General features: G+C 39.8%; 1 protein-coding gene across 2 annotated transcripts in view; it reads right to left on the bottom strand.

Moving 5' to 3' along the window:
- Pan3 (poly(A) specific ribonuclease subunit PAN3) overlaps positions 1 to 20,409 on the bottom strand; it is a 147,578-nt gene that overhangs the window by 111,718 nt on the left and 15,451 nt on the right. For both annotated transcript variants that reach the window (XM_042685359.1, XM_042685360.1), the window contains exons 2-4: positions 17,838 to 17,959; positions 16,943 to 17,009; positions 12,676 to 12,746 (exon numbers count right to left, since the gene is read on the bottom strand). In XM_042685359.1, the coding sequence (XP_042541293.1) occupies positions 12,676 to 12,746; positions 16,943 to 17,009; positions 17,838 to 17,959 (260 nt within the window). The remainder of the gene's footprint in view (positions 1 to 12,675; positions 12,747 to 16,942; positions 17,010 to 17,837; positions 17,960 to 20,409) is intronic.

The raw sequence follows: 20,409 nt of genomic DNA, 5'->3' as shown, positions 1-20,409 counted from the left end.
GCATAATATTAAACTTACACATTTTTGTATTCAGGTAGAAAACTAAGATGATGACATATAATGATTGTCTGTTTTCTCTGGGGGGGAATATGTATATTTAAGAAAATACTAACTGGGCGTTGGTGGCTCACGCCTGTAATCCTAGCTATTCAGGAGGCTGAAATCTGAAGATCACAGTTCAAAGCCAGCCCGGGCAGGAAAGTCCCTGCCCGTGAGACTCTTATCTCCAATAAACCACTAGAAAACTGGAAGTGGCGCTGTGGCTCAAGTGGTAGAGGGCTTAGCCTTGAGCTGAAGAGCTCAGGGACAGCATCCAGTCCCAGAGTTCAAGCCCCACAACTGACCAAAAAAAGAAAATACTGTGCTATCACAAAAATCCAACACATATTGTTTGTTTAAAATCACAACCTGCCAACAAAACTTATACAAATTACAGTCCAACCAAATTGCAGTCAGACTCACTTTTTGTTTTTTGGTTTTGTTTTGTTTTGTATTGCCAGTCCCGGGGATTGAACTCAGGGCATTGTCTCTGAGCTTCTTTTGCTCAAGGCTAGCACTCTACCACTTGAGCCACAGCGCCATTTCCAGTTTTTTTCTGCTTATGTGGAATTGAACCCAGGGCCTCATGCAAGCAAAGCAAGCACTCTACCAATTGAGCCACCTTCCCAACCCTCAAACTCACTTTTTGATCCAGTTAAATAATCAATGCGGAGCTGGGAAGGTGGCTCAGGCCCTGGGTTCTATTCCTCAGCACCACATAAGCAGAAAAAAATAAGAGTGGCACTGTGGCTCAAGTAGTATAGCACTAGCCTTGAGCTGAAGAGCTGAGGGATAGCGCCTAAACCCAGAATTCAGGCCCTACGACCCCCTCCCCCCAAAAAAATCAATTATCTCCTATACAGATATGCATTATAAAGTTTTTAATATATCCAATGTATCATCACTCTCACAAAAAGCCTTCTTTATATAATTATGTTTCTTATTTTTCCAAATAGGAACTCATTTACTGTTTGCTCCCCTTAACCCTAGGCTAAAAACCTGTAACTAACATTTTTCCTCTTAGGTAGAGATCTCCAAACATATACCTTTACAAAGTGTTTTCCAGTGAACAGCCAGAGATTAAAGTCTAATCCAAAAATAAAAACTCCTAGGTAATACTGAAAAGATCCAAAGTATAAATACCAGTCAATATACCATGACAGGCGGGGTGCTATTGGTGGCTCATACATATAATCCTAGCTACTCAGGAGGCTGAGATCTGAGGATCATGGTTCTACACCAGCCCTGACAGGAACGTCCATGAAATTCTTATTTCCAATGATCACCAAAATGCTAGAAATGGAGCTATAGATCAAAGAGCTAGAGAACTACCTTGACCACAACAGTCCATACAAGGAAAGTACACAGGTCCTGAGTGTAAGCCCCAGGACCAAGACACACAGACACACACACTCTCAATTTTACAAAAGATTTTTTTAATTTTATGGGAAAAGTGAGCAGAGACACCATCTCAATAGATAAGCTGAACATTACAACTTATACTTGTAACATGAGCTACCAGGAAGCAGGAGACAGGAAATTTTCTGAAATAACTAAAAACACAAAAAAACTGAGAGCACAATTCAAGTCAGCCTGAGTTTAAACCTCAGCACCATCAATAATGTAAAATCACTTGGAATATTAATTGCTTAGCAAGACAAAAACTTCAAAAAAAACTCAACTCATTCATAATTTTTCATATTGTTTTACTTTAAAGTAGAACCAAAGTGCAAGACTTAGTGAAATAAATGCTAAAGTTGTTTAAATATTTAGAGTGAAAGGTTTTTGTCAAGAAAGTTATTTCTGCAATAAGCCATCACCTGTAATGATGCTTATTGTTTTAATAATTTCAGTCCTTACCAAAAGCAATCATCACTATAAAATTACCTACTTGGGCAAAAGTTTTCCTTTTGCTTAAATTCAATCTTGAAATGAAAACAAAACAAAACAAAAACAAAAACCTGGTCTAATAGCCATGCATCCATACTTCCAATCCCAACTATGTAGAAGGTAGAGGTAGGTCAGAATACCAGGCTAGTCTCCCTGAATAATCATGTTATTCTAGAATAATCATGTTATTCTAGCAAAACCTGAAATTACTCAAATCATTTGAATCTTATTGGATGCTTTGAATCATGAGAACCAACAGCTAGAAGATGTAATTCAAAGAAATAAGAGTTTCTCCTTCCCATTTTGAAAATGAAAGAACAAATTTGAAGACTGCAACAGAGTTGAGGAAAACAGCATGGTTTTGGCTAAATTTTACCTTAAACTTAGGCTAACATGTTAGCATGTTAACTTCCTACGAAAACAGATAAAACACCAGTAAGAACAAGTTCTTAATACCAATTATTACATTTTGTAACTACAGTAGAGTGTAAAAAGCCTAATCAGCATCTTAAGTCCAATATTTGGTTTTACTATACTATTATTATATAAAAACAAATTGAAAAATCTCCAAAGCTGGGAAACTAAGTGACGATTATGGTTAACAGTCCTACATGAGGGACTAGTTTCAGTTCGTATGTTTAAATATGGTAAAATAAAAAATCCTATCACACACATACCTTTAAAAATAAAAACTAGTTTTTAGTCAATCAGTAGGACAAAATTTCCTTGTAATACATGAATTTAAATCTATTTCAACAAAATAGGTGTTCACTGCACACCACCAGACATACTGGTAGGCTCATGTTTGTAATCCTAGTTTCTCAGGAGGCTGAGATCTGAGGATTGCAGTGGAAGTTAGCTACCGTGGGCAGAAAAGTCTGTAAGAATCTTATCTCCAATTAACCACCAGAAAACCAGAAGTGGCAGTGCAGCTCAAGTGGTAGAGTGCTAGCCTTAAGGTGAAGAGCTCAGAGACAGCACCCAGGCTCAGAGTTCAAGCCCCATGATCGACAAAAAAAAAGGAAAGAAAAAAATTGATTCAGACATAAGGATAAATAAGAAACAAACAAACAAACAAATAAATAAGACAAAAATATGTTCTACTGAAGTGGGAATACCTAGTCATTTTTAAGGCAAGTTAGTTACTAATAAGTATTCAACTTCATTAAATGAAAATGACATCTGTGTTCAAAATTACTAACTCATCAGATTGGGGATTACTATGTTAACAGAAATAAGGTTAATATTTTATTCCTTTTAAAGCACTTAAAACAATGTGAATTAGAATGACAGTTCAAAACTGATAGCATAAGTTACTTGTGAAAACCAAAATACAAAATGAGGAATTAATGTAAAAATCTATTTTTTTTTGGTCGGTCGCAGGGCTTGAACTCTGCTTGGGCAGAGCGCTCTTCAGCTCAAGGCGAGCGCTCTACCACTAGAGGCACAGCGCACTTCCGGTTTTCTAGTAGTTTATTGGAGATAAGAGTCTCACAGACTTTCCTGCCCGGGCTGGCTTTGAATCACGATCCTCAGATCTCAGCCTCCTGAGTAGCTAGGATTACAGGCATGAGCCACTGGCGCCCAGCTAGAATGTAAAGATCTAATTGCAGAACTTTCAATCTCTAATTTACAAGAGCTCATACAACAAATATTAAAAAAGGATAGCCCAATAGAAAAGATGTGAACATCCAACACCAATAGCCAATAAAAACAAAAGACGTTCAAAAGCATTAGGAATCACAAATAAACAAAAAACTTTGCCTACAAAATTACAAATATATAAAAGATAGTAATAACTCAGTGTATGCAACAGTAAAAAAAAAACAGACCCTATAATTAGGAATATACATTTGTGCTACATTCTGAAAAACTGAACTCTTACAGTTGTGTGCTCTTGCCTCAGAAACTAGGTTGTTAGAAATTAGCACTGAATGGGGCTGGGAAGGTGGCTTAAGTGGTAGAGGGCTTGCCTCAAATGCATGAGGCCCTGGGTTCAATTCCTCAGCACCACATAAACAGGAAAGGCCAGAAGTGGTGCTGTGGCTCAAATGGTAGAGTGCTATCCTTGAGCTGAAGAGCTGAGGCCCAGGCCCAGAGTTCAGGCCCCAAGACTGACACAAACAAACAAACAAACAAAAATTAACACTGAAATAACATTACTGGAAAAGTAGTAACCATTAAAAAGAAAAAGCTCTATTTTCTTGGAATCACCCATAGCCTTTCTCCATTATCTCATGGTTTTTCACCTAATGAAGACTCAGTCATTGTACTCTCCTCATACTGCCTTACATAAGAGATTTTTTCCCTTTCATCTGAAATATAATTAAGTATTACCTATCTTATTCTAAGTTCTTAAATCTTCCAATCCTAAAATGAAAAAAATTCAAAGAATTATTGGAATCATTAAATAACAAAATGTGAGATGTTTTTAACAGAATATGTAAATTTCCTATATTACCTGTAATAAAAAAATCATCCAACATAAATAAAATCAAACTTGTTCTTCCTGCCAATACATCACAAAAAATAGGAGTTATTGCCAGGCGCTGGTGGCTCACGCCTGTAATCCTAGCTACTCAGGAGGCTGAGATCTGAGGATCGCAGTTCAAAGCCAGCCCGGGTAGGAGAGACTGTGAGACTCCTATCTCCAATAGACCACCAGAAAACCGGAAGTGGCGCTGTAGCTCAAGTGGTAGAGCGTTCGCCTTGAGCTGAAGAGCTGAGGGACAGCACCCAGGCCGAGTTCAAGCCCCACGACCGACAAAAAAAAAAAAAAAGGAGTTATTACACTGATTTTCTCCAAAGTTAAAGGATGTGATTAAGAAGCTAACAGGAAACTACTGTGGAGAGGGGAATACAATGCTTAGGACATGAAGGGCTTCGACACCTCAAAGCTGACATCTTCTGATCAGCCACAGACTTACTTTTCCAGACAGGCTAATCCCAACTAAGTGGAAAATGGTATTTAAAAATAGTTTATTTCAAAAAAAAAAAAAAGTTTATTTCCAAACAAGACTTGAAAATGACCATCCAACATTATGTACCAATATTAGCTACCATTTATTGGGCCTTCTGTGCCAAAAAACATATCCCACAGTCCTCAAAACAAATGTACACAAGCACTATGCATGTTAATTTTTCATTTTGAAAATGAAGACAAACATGTAAGGTCCTCTCCTGGCAGACTCCACCCTCCACGCAGCAATCTCCACCCAATACCTGCGTTACCTAGGCAACTGGGACACCTGGAAGAGGTCACATCTGTATCCGCTGAGGTCACATCTGAATTTGATGTGGCCACACCTTTCCCCGCCCATACCCTAGATAAGGCCTAGCCCAGGCCCAGATATTCTCTCTCTCTCTCTTTCTCTTTCTCTTTCTCTTGCTGTTCTTTTTCTAGCTCTCTCTGTTCCTCTTTGCTCTCTCTCTGCTCTTTTCTAGCTCTCTGCTCTCTCTGCTCTTTTCTAGCTCTTTCCTCTCTTTCCCAGCTCTCTCTCACTCCCAGGCCTTTCCCAGCCATGTGGAGTGCCAACCTTGCCTGGTCCCAGCAGGTCTACTGAATAAACCTACCCCTTACCTGAATACCACGTGTGTGCTGGTGCTGTTCTTACTCGGCTACCTCTTTGTAAAAACCTAACAAAACAGTTTACAAATCAAATTTAAAGACACAAAAATAATCAGTGAAGAAAAGGATACTAAAATTTAACTGCCTTGTATCCAACTCCAAAATCTAAAATCTTAACTATTCCTTCAAACTACTGGTTTAGTACTATTCTTAATGTTTGCTTTTTGAAATAAGAGGTTCTGAACAACTGTAAGTAGGAATCATGCATGGGTGCTCCCTTGCCTAGGAACTTGGGAGTCCACAAGTTTCTACAAGAGACTATCTATACCACTGAGCTTAAGTTCCATTCCCACCAGAACAAAAATAATAAGTTACCTTTTAAAAACTTTAGAAAATGCTTTTAAAAAAAACACTCCATGTTAAACTTAGCAGAAATTATGAAATATTTGTCACCAGTCATCTTTATAGTAATAGATGCAGAGATTTTTTTAAGATAGAAGTGGGCAAAAGGAGACACAAACTGGATTCAAAAAAGGGAAGTACAGAAAAATACTAGTAAAACTAAAATTTTCTCTCCAGAATAATCCAAAACTGTACCTCCTACATCAATATCTCTCAATAAGCCACACCAGATGATCTGACCACACTTTCTCATCCTGAGGAGGAGGCAACCAAACAAATGTAAATGGAAGATTTGGTAGTTGGTTTCAGGTTTTGCTGTTGTTGTTTTTGCTTTAGGTACAGTGAAGGAGTAAAATAGAATAGGAAGATGACTAAGTGAATAAAAAAGAGAAGAAGTAGGTCATTAGCCTAGCAAGAGACAAGAACACCAGGCACAGAAGATAAAAACTTCTCATTTATGCCTAGGATTTATACCAATCAGATATGTAGTTGATCCATACACAGACTTGGCAAGAAACCTGCATCTATTTATTTTATTTTATTTCAACATCTATTTTTATTGAAAAGGGCCTAGTTCCCAGAGACATTCTTACACAAGTTTTGTTGTGTTTTTTTTTTTTGGGGGGGGGGAAGGGGGGTCCGGTCGTGGGGCCTGAACTCTGTCCCTCAGCTCTTCACCTCAAGGCTAGCGCTCTATCACTTGAGCCACAGTGCTACTTCTGGCTTTTTTTTTCTGCTTATGTGATGCTGAGGAATCGAACCCAGGGCCTCATGCATGCAAGGCAAGTGCTCTACCACTGAGCCACCTTCCCAGCCCTCTTACACAAATTTTTATTGCTTGTCTAAATCACATTTGAAATCCTGCAACTCAAGTCACTTCATGACAGTCCTTTTACTCATCTACACCCAACTCCCAGCCTCTGTCCCTTCATATCAGTGTTGAAATTTTCATTAAACCTACCCTACTACAAAGTTTTCCTCATGTATTATTAGTCTCTAGTATATTAGCTCTCATTTTCAACAACTAGTGTCTTGGGGGACTTAACTCTCCCACAGAACATAAAGGAAGAATTCAAATTGTTCTACCATATATATATATTTTTTTTGGGGGGGGGGGGGAGGGTTGGTCATGAGACCAAAGGAGGAGGCAACAATGCTTGATAAGAAACGTACTCATTATCTTGCCCACATAATTGTAACCCCTCTGTACGGTATTTTCACAATAAAGAAATAAAATAAAATAAAAAAGGCCAGGAGAGGTAGTGAGCAACTAGATTCCTAAGGAAGCCATAGGTAGGAGGATCACAGTCTGAGGTCAGTAGGGGCAAAAAAGCAAACTGTATTTGAAAAACAACTAAAGACTAGAGGTATAGCTCATTAAGACTAGAGTTAGGGGCTGGGAAGGTGGCTCGGTGGTAGAGTGCTCGCCTTGCATGCATGAGGCCCTGAGTTCAATTCCTCAGCACCACATAAGCAAAAAAGAAAAAAGTTGGAAGTGGCGCTGTGGCTCAAGTGCTAGACTGCTAGCCTTGAGCTGAAGAGCTGAGGGACAGCGCCTAGGCCCAGAGTTCAGGCCCCACGACCGGACCCAAAAAAAAAAAAAAGACTAGAGTTATAGCTCAGAAAATAGAGTGCTTGCCTCTATATCCTACTTCAAACCCCAGTACATGGGAGGAAAAAAAAAAAACAACAGAATACTCATTTCATTATATTAGTCTGCTTCCTCTAAGAACTATGTTATTAGCTCCACAAATATTGAGATCACATTAAAATAATACTTTATTTCCTTATTTTCCTCTAAAATAACTTTTTTTTTTTTGGGGGGCGGGGGTCTGATCGTGGGGCCTGAACTCTGGGCCTGGGCACTGTCCCTCAGCTCTTCAGCTCAAGGCTAGTGCTCTACCACTTGAGCCACAGCGTCACTTCCGGCTTTTTTCTTTTTGCTTATGTGGTGCTGAGGAATCGAACCCAGGGCCTCATGCATGCAAGGCAAGCGCTCTACCACTGAGCCACCTTCCCAGCCCTAAAATAACTTTCTTTTAAAAAGCACACACACTAGCTGGGTATCAGTGGTTCATACTTGTAATCCTATTCAGGAGAATGAGATCTGAGGATCACAGTCCCATTCAGGAGAATGAGATCTGAGGATCACAGTTCAAAGCCTGCCCAGACAGGAAAGTCCATGAGAATCTTATCTCCAACTAACTGCCAAAAAGCCAGAAATGACATTGTGGCTCAAAATGGTAAGAGTACTACCCTTGCACACAAAAGCTCAGGGAAAATGCCAGGCATAAATTCAAACCCCAGGAAAACACACACACACACACACACACACACACACACACACACACACACACCCCTGTATCTTCCCACTTTCAAATTCAAACCCCAGGAAAACACACACACACACACACACACACACACACACACACACACACACACACACACACACACACACACACACACACACACACACACACACACACACACACACACACACACACACACACACACACACACACACACACACACACACACACACCCCTGTATCTTCCCACTTTCAATCCCCAGTGATTGTTACAACTTTCTCAGAAATAAATGTCAGGGGGCTGGGAAGGTGGCTCAGTGATACAGTGCTTGCCTTGCATGCACAAGGCCCTGGGTTCGATTCCTCAGCACCACATGAGCAGAAAAAACCGAAGTGGCAATGTGGCTCAAGTGGTAGAGTGCTAGCCTTGAGCTGAAGAGCTGAGGGACAGTGCCCAGGCCCAGAGTTCAGGCCTCACACTGTCCAAAAAAATAAAGAAAGAATGTCAGGCCAGGCACCAGAGGCTCGCCCCTATAATCCTAACTACTCAGGAAACAAAAATGGTACAGAGCCAGTGTAGACATACAAATCTGAGACTCTCATCTCCACATAACCAGCAAAAGCTGGAGAGTTGCTCAAGCAGTAATGTGCCAGTTATGAGTAAAAAAGCCAGGGCTGGGAAAGTGGCTCAGTGGTAGAATGCTTGCCTCACATGCAAGAGGCCCTGGGCTCGATCCTCAGCACCACATAAACAGAAAAAGCTGGAAGTGGCACTGTGGATCAAGTGGTAGAGTGCTACTAGCTCTGAGCTAAGAGCTGAGGGACAGTGCCCAAGCCCAGAGTTCAGGCCCCAGAACCAACAAAAAAAGGAGTGAAAAAAGGAGTAAAAAAGGAGTAAAAGGGCTGGGAGGTTGGCTCAGTGGTAGAGTGCTTGCCTTGCATGCATGAGGCCCTGGGCTCGATTCCTCAGCACCACATAAGCAGAAAAGAGCCAGAAGTTGCACTGTGGGTCAAGTGGTAGAACACTAGCCTTGAGCTAAAAAGCTGAGGGACAGTGCCAGGGCCCAGAGTTCAGCCCGCATGACCGACAAAAAAAAAAAAAAAGTGACCAGGGATGGTAGTCAAAAAAAAAAAAAAGTAAAAAACCAAGGAAGAGAAAGAAGCCTGAGTTCAACCACAGTATCAGCAAAACAAAATTTTAAAAAACTGTGACTCTAAATTATACTTCATCTTTAAGACACAATATTAAGAGTACTTTTAAGTATTTATTATCTTTTCATATATCAGAAATGCTACTTGTCAGGTGCTGGTGGCTCATGCCTCTAATCCTACCTACTCAGGAGGCTGAGATCAGAGGAGGATTGCAGTTCAAAGTCAGCCCTGGCAGAAAAGTCCCTGTGAAACTCTTATCTCCAATTAACCACTCAAAAACTCAAAATGAAGCTGTGGCTCAAAGTGGTAAGGTGCTAGCCTTGGACAAAGGAGCTCAAGGCCCAAGTCCTGACTGAATTCAAGCCCCATAACCAGACCGGGGGGGGGGGGGGGGGGGGGGGGGAGTGGGGGGGAGGCTACTCATTATAATAACTGATTATCTGATTTAAAAATAAGAAAAAGCCATTTCCCGCCCCTCCCAAACAAATTATTCAAGCTTCCTGTTTTCCTATAAGGAGCTTCAGAATAATTTGGTTATTTAGTGTCTTGTACTTCACTCACATGTTAACAGGTTCTGCTCACTGCCCTCTCTATTGCCAAAAGATCAACTCTCTTCTGCTTCTAGCATGTCAATTTAGAAACTAAACATTTCACCCACTGAGAAAAGTATGCAAAGCAAGAATAAACATTCTTGGTGACATACTCTAAGAAATTTATAAAATCAGGGATGGGATGGGATAAGGCTCTGTGTTAAAGTGCCTGTCTAGTATGTGAAAGGTCTCCATATAAAAACAAAAAGCACAGCTGCCCTGTTCTTATCCATGTCTCAAAATCAACTATTAGGTAGATCTTAATGTGCTTATACCTGCCCTCAAAATCTGTTTTGCCTTGAACACATCTAGTCTTCCTGAATTTTTTAAACCACTTCGTTATAGAATGGCTGACATGTAAACACATATATCTAAGTGTACAACTTAATGAGATTCAAGGTAAGTATAAGTCACAACCAACACCATCAGTCTTCCTGAACTGCATTTTATACTACCCTCTGGGTCTGATTCTTCCCCTAAGAACCTTATGCTCATATCACTTTTTCTAAACCTTGTTATTTGGGGCTGGGAAGGTGGCTCAGTGGTAGCGCGCTTGCCTTGCATGCTCGAGGCCCTGTATTCGATTCCTCAGCACCACATAAGCAAAAAGAAAAAAGCCGGAAGTGGTGCTGTGGCTCAAGTGGTAGAGCACTAGCCTTGAGCTGAAGAGCTGAGGCACAGCGCCCAGGCCCAGAGTTCAGGCCCCACGACCGGACCCAAAAAATAATAATAATAAACCTTGTATTTTACTTGGTGTCTTTTTTTTCCATGATTTTGAAAACAAAACTTTGTTAACTTCATAGTTTACTGTCACTTTAAAACGTGTAAGCTCTTCAACGTCTGTAGCTGTTACAGATCCTAACCAAGAAAGGACCCTTCCTCCACATGACTATTAAAACAAAGGCATCATCCTACTCAGCTCTACTTGTCACATAATCAGTCTAATAAAGTAATATCAAAATCACCAGGCACCGGTAGCTCACGTGTGTGTAATCCTAGATATTCAGGAGGCTGAGATCTGAACATCATGGTTCAAAGGTAGCCTGGAAAGAAAAGTCTGTGAGACTCTTATCTCCAATAAACTACTTGTAAAAGAAAAAGCCAAAAGTGGAACTGTGACTCAAGTCATAGAGTACTAACTTTTTTTTTTGGTTGGTTGTGGATTAAACTCGGCCTGGGCGCTGTCCCTCAGCTCTTCAGCTCAAGGTGAGCACTCTACCACTTGAGCCACAGCACCACTTCTTGTTTTCTCAGTCTCATGGACTTTCCTACCCAGGCTAGCTCTGAACCATGATCCTCAGATCACAGCTTCCATAGTAGCTAGGATTAAAGGAGTGAGCCACCAGTGCCTGGCTAGAGCACTAACTTGAGTAAAAGCAGCTTAGGGATAGCAACCAATCCCTGAGTTAAGCCCCAGGACAGACATACACATACACATACACACACACACAAGCGCGCACGCACGCTCACACACACAAAAAGGATGAAATTCTATATATAGTCTATTAACTTCAATTCCAAATTAAATACAATTTCTAAAGAAATGTTTGGGTTCCCCCCTCCCAATCCTGGGTGTGAAGTCAGGGACTGGGCACAGTCCTTGAGCTTCTTTTGCTCAAGGTTACCATTCTATCACTTGAGCCACAGTGCCCCTTCCAGCTTTTTCTGTGTACATGGTACTGAGGAACTGAGCACTCTACCACTAAGCCACATTCCTAGCCCCTAACATAAAAATGTTTTAAGAATTGGGTATGGTGGCAAACACTTTAGGGCCAGCAGTGGGGAGTCTGAAGCAGAGTCTGAAGCAGAATTGTAGGCCTGCCTGGGCTTGACAGCAGTACTCTCTCAAAAAAACAACCCTACCTAATAGAGAGGGGTTGGGCAGGGAGGGGGACTGAGGGAGAGGGAGGGGGAGGGAGGGAGAGGGAGAGGGAGGGAGGGGGAGGGAGAGGGAGGGAGAGGGAGGGAGAGAGAGGGAGAGAGAGGGAGAGAGAGAAGAAGAGGGAGGGGGAGAGAGAGAGAGACACGGAGAGACGGAGAGACGGAGAGACGGAGAGACGGAGAGACAGAGAGAGAGAGAATAGTTTTTGTATTGGTTTTAAATAGTCGGATCAATTATAAAATGTTGGAAACTTGGCCAGGCCCTTGTGACTCAACATCTGTAATCCTAATTAAAAAATTAAAAGCCAGTTCGGGCAAAAGAGTTTCGCCATCTGATTCTGAAAAACCAGCAAAAAGCAGTCTGAAAGTGTGGCTCAATTAATAGAACACCAGCCAAGGAAGAACTTAAGGACCTAAACTCAAGTCCCAGTAGCAGAAGGAAAAAAAAATTCAAAATTTTAGGTTATGAGGAATTCACAGGAGAACTTTGCAATTGAGGCAAAATAGTTGCAAATAAAATTAAATCATGATTAACATGCCTACATTTGGTCACATAAACAGCCATTGTATCATTACATGTCATCTTAAGTACCCATTTAAGATAAAGAGCATGGGCAAAAATAAACAGAATTTCATCCTTCACAAATTAGACAATGGGTTCACAGAGATCAAATAAAATTCCATGTATAAGAAGTACAAGCAAAGGATAAAAGGCGAGAAAAATATTTCAAACTACATAAAAGCACCCACACCATCCCAGATAAAAGAACATTGACAATAAGCAGATAACACTCCCAAAATCACCTCTAAATTCTATTTCGTTTCACTTTTCAAATTTTACTTACCTTTCTTCTCTGAGAGATGTTGAGGGCACCAAAGTCATTAAACAAGGATGAAGCAGATGAAGTTAGAGGATCTGGAAGGCAAGTTACATAAGTTTCCACACAGGCAACTCAAGTAACCCACAAATGTAATAATAAATAGTAACTTAACAATGCCTATAATCAGTCATAAGCCACATAACTCAGTGGATGTTCACAGACTACTATCTGAGTGGATTAAACTGATGAATACTTCTTTATACTATATGTGGTATTCATATAACTATTCAGAAACTCATTGATTAGTATACATCTGTTTGATCTAAACAGGAAAATCCAATATGAAAAAAACCTCCAAATAGTGTTGCTATGTGTTTATAATAGGAAGCTATATTTTTTGTTTTGGGGGGTTTTTTGGGGTCAGTCGTGGGGCTTGAACTCTGGGCTTGGGCGCTGTCCTGTGCTCTTCAGCTCAAAGCGAGAGCTCTACCACTTGAGCCACAGTGGCACTTCCAGTTTTCTAGTGGTTTATTGGAGATAAGAATCTCAGGAACTTTCCTGGACTTTCCTGCCCGGGCAAGCTTTGAACCACAATCTTCAGATCTCAGCCTCCTGAGTAGCTAGGATTATAGGCATGAGCCACCGGCCGGGCATCTAAGTTGATTTATAGTTAATGTTTGTGTTCTTAAGACCAAATCCTGAGAAGGATAAAAACAGAACAGGGAAGCTAACCAGAGTTATAGACTTAGAAACAAATACGTTAGCAAGGTCTTAAAGTCATCTACTCTACAAACCATTCCATACTTGCAAATTTATCAACATCTATTTTATGCTCCTACTAGAAACATACAGTGTATAAAGTGTATAGTGTATAAAAATGGAAATATTAAATGCTTTAACATAGTAACAGAATCCAAAGAATTTAAAGGTAAGTTTCACGATTTCACAAATTCTAAATTAAACAAAATTATATCTGTTATTTGTCATTTTACATATAACAAGATTCTGAAAAGGTATTCATGAGATTCAGTAAAAAAAAAAAAAAAAACTGCGTGTCAGTAATAGGGCTTGAGCTCAGGGCCTGGATACAGTTCCTGAGCTTTTTTCACTCAAGGATAGCCTACTTGAGCCACAGCTCCAACTTCAGCTTTTTGGTGGTTAATTTTCTGCCTGAACTGGCTTTGAACTACAATCCTCAAAAATCAGCCTTCCAAGTACAAGGAAATATTTTACTTTCACTTTTAAGCTTTGAAAAAAGCTCTTATATTTCTAAATCTCTGTAGATTATCTGTAAAGTTAAAAAAAATAAATGTCCTCATTACAAGAACTTTAAATTATTCCATAATATAGTACATATATAGAGTACATATCTTAATTTCTTTTTCTATCTGGATTTTCATCTAACAATTCATTGATGTTAACATTAATTTATCAAATAGCTAATAAAGAAAGCTATTACAATAGCAAAATTACAATTTTTACACTGTTGGCTCTCATTATTATTCATATTTGTGCTAACTTTGAGAGCACTGAAAAGTCAGCATTTATACTGGGCACAAGTTTAACTAGCTCTTAGCTAGTAAGGAGGTGGAGATCAGAAAAATCTCTCCTAGACAGGGCAAAAAGTTATATACCAAATCTCAATCAATAAGTTAGGAATGATGATGCACATTTATGGTCCCAGTTATGTGATAGGAAAAAGCTGTAGGTAGGTAAATCCCTACCCAGGTTCAAATGGGGTAAAATTCAATCATTTTGTTTTTGTTTTGGGGGAAGGTGGGGTTGCAGGGCTTAAACTCAGAGCCTAGGCATTATCCTTGGGCTTTTTGCTCAAAGTCAGTGCTCTACCACTTGAGCCATAGCACTACTTCCAGCTTGTTGATGGTTAATTGAAATTAAAAGAGTTTCCAGACTTTCCTACCCAAACTGACTTTGAACTGCCCTGTTCTCATCCTCCTGAGTACCAAGGATTACAGGCATGAGCCACTGCTATTTAGCTAAGACTGAAAGACAGAAAGGGGGTGGGTGAGGGGAGAGGGGAAACTGGGGAGACAAGGTGAGAGGGGAGAGAGGAGTGGGGGGGGGGGGAGGAGAGAAGGGAAGAGAGAGAAAGGGAAGAGACTAAAAACAAAGGAAGTTGCAGGCTAGGGTCAAGTGTTTTTACCTCCTAAGCACAAGGCCCCTAAGCACAAGTTTAAGCTCTAGTACTAACAAAAAAAAACAACAAAAGAATCAAACAGGGGCTGGGAAGGTGGCTCAGTGGTAAGAATGCTTGCCTTGCATGCATGAGGCCTTGGGTTCGACTCCTCAGCACCACATAAGCAGAAAAAGCCAGAAGTAGCACTGTGTCTCAAGTGGTAGAACACTAACCTTGAGCTGAAGAGCTCAGGGATGGTGCCCAGACCCAGAGTTCAGGCCCCACAACCGACAAAAAAAACAAAGAATCAAACAAAAAAATCTGAAATGAAATGCAACATTTAAACTCTATGGGAATATTAAAATACACAATGCTGGGCTGGGAAGGTGGCTCCATGGTAGATTGCTTGCTTCGCATGCATGAGGCTCTGGGTTGAATTCCTAAACACCACATAAACAGAAAAAGCCAGAAGAGGTGCTGTGGCTCAAGTAGTAGAGTGCTAGCCTTGAGCTGAAGAGCTGAGGGACAGTTCCCAAGCCCAGAGTTCAAGCTCCACGACTGACAAAAAATAAAATACATAATGCGGAAAATTACCTTTTTGCATTTTATCCACTATGAAAATGTTACTTTTCAATAGCACAAGATAGAAATTTCTAAATAGTGATAGAAATCTGATATACATACATAAAACTCTTATCATAACCAAATCAACATGCAAACTCTTGTTCTCACCATTATTATTATCATCTTCCTGAGCCAGGCACTGGTGGGTTCCACCTGTAATCCAAGCTCCTTTGGAGACTTAGATATGAGGATCCTTGTTCAAAACAAACCCAACAAACAAATCTAATTAACTAGTAAAAAGCTAGAAATGGAAATGTGGCTTCAGTGGTCGAGAATCAGCCTTAATGAAATAGTCAAGTAAGAGCATGAGGCCAAGTCAAGCCCTAATACTGGTCAAAAAATAAATAACTTACTGATGCAGAGACTACTGTAGGACTTTTTTTAAAAAATAGAATGTAAAGCCAGGTACTGATAGCTCATACTTGCAATCCTAGCAACTCAGAAGGCTGAGAACTAAGACTCATGGTTCAAGTTTACACTAAGCACAAGGAAAGAAATGTACGTATCACCCAAAGTGGAAGAAATAGTTGTATTGTCAAAGCTCATAGAATTCACAAACATTATAGACCATGATAATGACAATTTGCCTCCTGAAGGTTAAAATGTGTTTGAAACTTTAACTAAGTGTCACTATCTCACAATACTGTGAAATTTATGTAATCACTCAATCTCAATTTAAAAATATTTTTTAAAAAAGGCCCCACTGACCAAAAGAAAAAAAAAAAGAATGATGCTTCAAGGCCAGCCAGGGCAGAAAAGTAACTCTTATCTACAATTATCCATCAAAAAGCCAGAAGTGAAGCTGTGGCTCCAGTAGTAAAGCACTAGTAGTCAGACACCAGTAACTAATGACCACCCATATCAGGACAGACAGACAAGAGAGAGACACACACACACACACACACCAATAGTAGAACACTAGTCACCACCCATATCAGGACACACACACACACCAGTAGAACACTAGTCACCACCCTTATCAGGACACACATACGAGACAAAGTAAAGTAGTCAGACACCAGTAACTAATGACTATAAGCCCAGCTACTCAGGTAAAAAGGGTCAGAACTAGCTTAGGCAAATAAAGAGATTCCAATTAACCAGAAAAATGCCATAAGTGGATATGTGGCTTGAGGTATAGCTTCTTGAATGGAAATAGCTAGAGTGTGAAGCTCAGAGTTCAAGCCCCAGCTAGCACCAAAAATAAAAAGGGGGATGAGGTAGGGGAACCAGGAGTAAATTGTGAAATTAAATAATTGCACCTAATCCACAGTGCTTGAAAAGCATTCTTGATTAAAGTATATTTAATGTGATCTTTGTTATTATATGCAGTGATATATAAAGAAAAATTGTGGAATAAGAATTTTAATTCTTATCCTTGTATGTAACATGCAAAAATCACAGATTCATCTTACTTTCTACTTAATATCTGTTCCTAGTTTTCAGATTTTCTGTAACAGGCATGGTGCTTATAGAATTCAAAATGTGTATACACACACACACACACAAGCAAAAGGAACCAGGACTTACCATGGCCTGCATATGGCTTGGCACTGTCATTTAGAAGGCTTGGGGAGCTGCTACTATTAGTCATTCTCTGAAAAATAAAATAAATATACATACACACACACACACACACACACACACACACACACACACACACACAATGTCAACTGTCAACAATTAAGACTAACCCCATTTGCTTCATTCTCTATTCAATCCATCTTTTGCATGATTGACAAATTAATTTTCCTATAAATGTTAGAATACAACTCTCTGTACAAACCTGAAAAACTTGAGATATCAACTTCAAAAATTTTTTCTCACTGGCCAGGTTAATTTAAGGCAAAATTACAGATCTATTTTGAATTCACTTCCATAATTCACTAGCTTAAACAAGACATAGATAACTACCAAGCTTCCTTATACACAAAGTATGATTTCCAATAGCCAACTATCTAAAGTAACTAAATGCTCTAATAGCCTCACAATTTATATTATCCTTCATACACTTTAGAAATATCAGGTTATCTTCTATTTTCTAAACCTGTCCTCTGCTTTCCTGATATACTCTATATCCTCTATGTCTTTCCAATCTGGAAAGCCCTTCAAATTCACATCTTATATATGACATTTAAGTGGACTGACCAGTCCAATGACCCACCCACCTACCCACCAACACACCAAGTTTAATCAGCATACATATATACCCGAACATACCCTATATATTCTAATACCATTTCCCCTTCCCAGCCTCTACCCTTTGAAATCTCTTATAACTCTACAGGAGATGGCTTACCCCATCTCATCATCTCAAACTCTTCTCAATTCAAACAGTGTAGGAATAAATGAATCCTCTAGGTATGCCCTGCACTTGTAATAAATTTCACTTTTAGTGCACTATAAATTCTCACAAAGAATATACCTGTATTAAGGGATATTTTGTTTCCACAGGGCTTCCAAATCCATTCATTCCAATAAAGCTGGTACTGAAATAGGAATCTGTGAGACTTGTATCAGTTAAAGCACCTCCATCCATTCCAGGAACTGCAAGAAAAGGAAAATGAATGGATTTAAAATTATCCAAGAAGAAAAATCACTGATTTTGCTTCAGTGTTCCTAAATAAATTTCAAAGTCTTAAGACACTGACACATGCTTATTTCCTCATTCACAATACAAAGCAAGATCAAGATTTGCTCTACTCTAAAAAGCTGCTAAACAATGTTCATGTTGATTACTTTCCCCCACAGAAACAGCATTTTATACTAATTACTTAACCGCTACCACACATACCATGAAGAAATCACACTTGCCTTTCTAACTTCCTTGTCAAGTTTTCTACTTTATAACCAAAGGGTAGTAGAACATAAACCACTGCAATTTCTAGTTTGTCTAGACTGTTTCCTTACATCTTTTGAAACAGACCACCACTCTCACACTTAGGTAAGTCTGCAAAGGAAACACAGGGGTAGAATTCAGTATCCTAACAGGCAGTCTTAGGATATCACAACCTACTAGACAAGGTGTTTTGGATGCAACTTCCTGAGTACTTGCATCCCACTACTATCTAAGCTGCCACTTAAGTACAAAGCCATATGCCTTATTAGTAAAGCTAAGCTTCAGTAAGAGTTGCCTTTCTCCAATCAGTCACTAAGAACATCAACCAAACACACACACACACACACACACACACACACACACACACACACACACACACACACACACACACACACACACACACACACACACACACACACACCTGCCACTAATATCTACAACTGAAAGCAAATGTATGAAAAATATTGGCTGGGCACTGATGGTTCACACCTATAATCCTAGCTCCTGGGAGGGGGGAGAGTGTAGTCGTGAAGATGGGAGAGCAGGGATGGTAGAAGAAAAACAAAGGAGGAGGCAACAATTCTTGGTAAGAAATGTACTCATTATCTTGCTCATGTAATTGTAACCCCTCTGTATGGTATTTTCACAATAAAAAAAAAAAAAACCTTATTTAAAAAAAAGATTATGCTGTAGAAAACAGTAACAAATAACGACAAACACCATGTTTCCAATACTTAGGATAATGTTTTTGTGACAAGTCATGAAAAGAGATCAAGTTTTTAAGTCTTCTTTCCCATGACTTTCACTTAGGAAAGAAAAGGGGGCAGGGAAGGGGAGGGACTGGGGGGGGGGGGGAATTAAGTCATCTTTTTCAGTTCTCCATCTGACTCCAAACCATTTTAACCAGCATTGGTGACAGTGTTGTGAGGCCCTAGGCTAGCTTCAAATTCCAGTTCTCAGATCTCAGCCTCCTGAGTAGCTAGGATTACAGGTGTGTCCCACAGGTACCCAGCTCAATTTTGTCCTCTGAATTGGAGTAGATTATATGGTTTTTCTTCTTTTTCCCTTTTTTTTCTCTCATTCCTTGTCTTCTCCTTCTTTCTTGTTCTCTTTTATCTATAAACCTGGATTTCTATTCTCTGCTGTATTCTCTGGCACAGTATTCTTCCCCATCCTTCCCTAAGAACCCTAATTTTTCTTACTTTTAGCTCTCACATCAACATTCCCCATCATTTAACTATCCCTTTACCTACATGGAAGAGCCCTCACAAAGTACATCACAGCAAAAGATCACAAAATTCATGTATCAACGGACAACATGTCACCCTCAAAAAGCACCAATCACACAGTGGAGGATTGAGAGTGAAGAAGAAACACTAAAGCAATGATAAAAATGGTGATGAAATAACAGAGCAGATCCTCAAAAAACTAGAATTATCAAGGCAGAAAAACAGCAAGGTGAACTATAATGAAGGCAATGCAGATCATAAGGGACAAAAATCAACAAAGATATGGAAAGCATGAAGACCTCTATCACCCTACTACAAAATGCAGATCAAAGCCTAGGCAACAGAATAAAGAAAATTGAAAACAGAGTATCAGAGATTGAAGATAAGCAGACTTAGAACAAAGGTACTGGGAAAAAAAATCACTCAACACATATCAAAGGAGCTGGGGACTGGTGGCTCAGCCTGTAATCCTAGCTACTCAGAAGACTGAGAATTGGTGCTGTGGCTCAAAGTGGTAGAGTGCTAACCTTGAGCAAAAAAGCTTAGGGACAGCACCCAGGCCTGAGTTCAAGTCCCAGGACCAAAACGAACAAACAAAAAACAAAGGGACATCCAAGAACTAGTAGACTCTTAAAAAATTAAGAATTCTAGGGCTGGGAAGGTGGCTCAGTGGTTGAGTGCTTGCCTGACATGCATGAGGCCCTGGGTTTGATTCCTCAGCACCAAATAAACAGAAGAAGCCAGAAGTGGGCTCTGTGGCTCAGGTGGTAGAGCACTAGCCTTGAACTGAAGCCTGATGCACAGCACCGATGCCCAGAGTTCAAGCTCCACAAACGATGAAAAAATAAAAACAATTCTAAAGGCAGCAAAAGTAAAGAGGAAACATTATTGCAAGGGAAAGAAGAACAGAATAACTGAAGATTTCTCAA

This window comes from Dipodomys spectabilis, unplaced genomic scaffold (genome assembly GCF_019054845.1).
Source record: "Dipodomys spectabilis isolate Male_0828 unplaced genomic scaffold, ASM1905484v1 ptg000095l, whole genome shotgun sequence".
Lineage (NCBI taxonomy): Eukaryota > Metazoa > Chordata > Mammalia > Rodentia > Heteromyidae > Dipodomys > Dipodomys spectabilis.
This window is presented reverse-complemented; position numbering and strand designations above follow the sequence as displayed.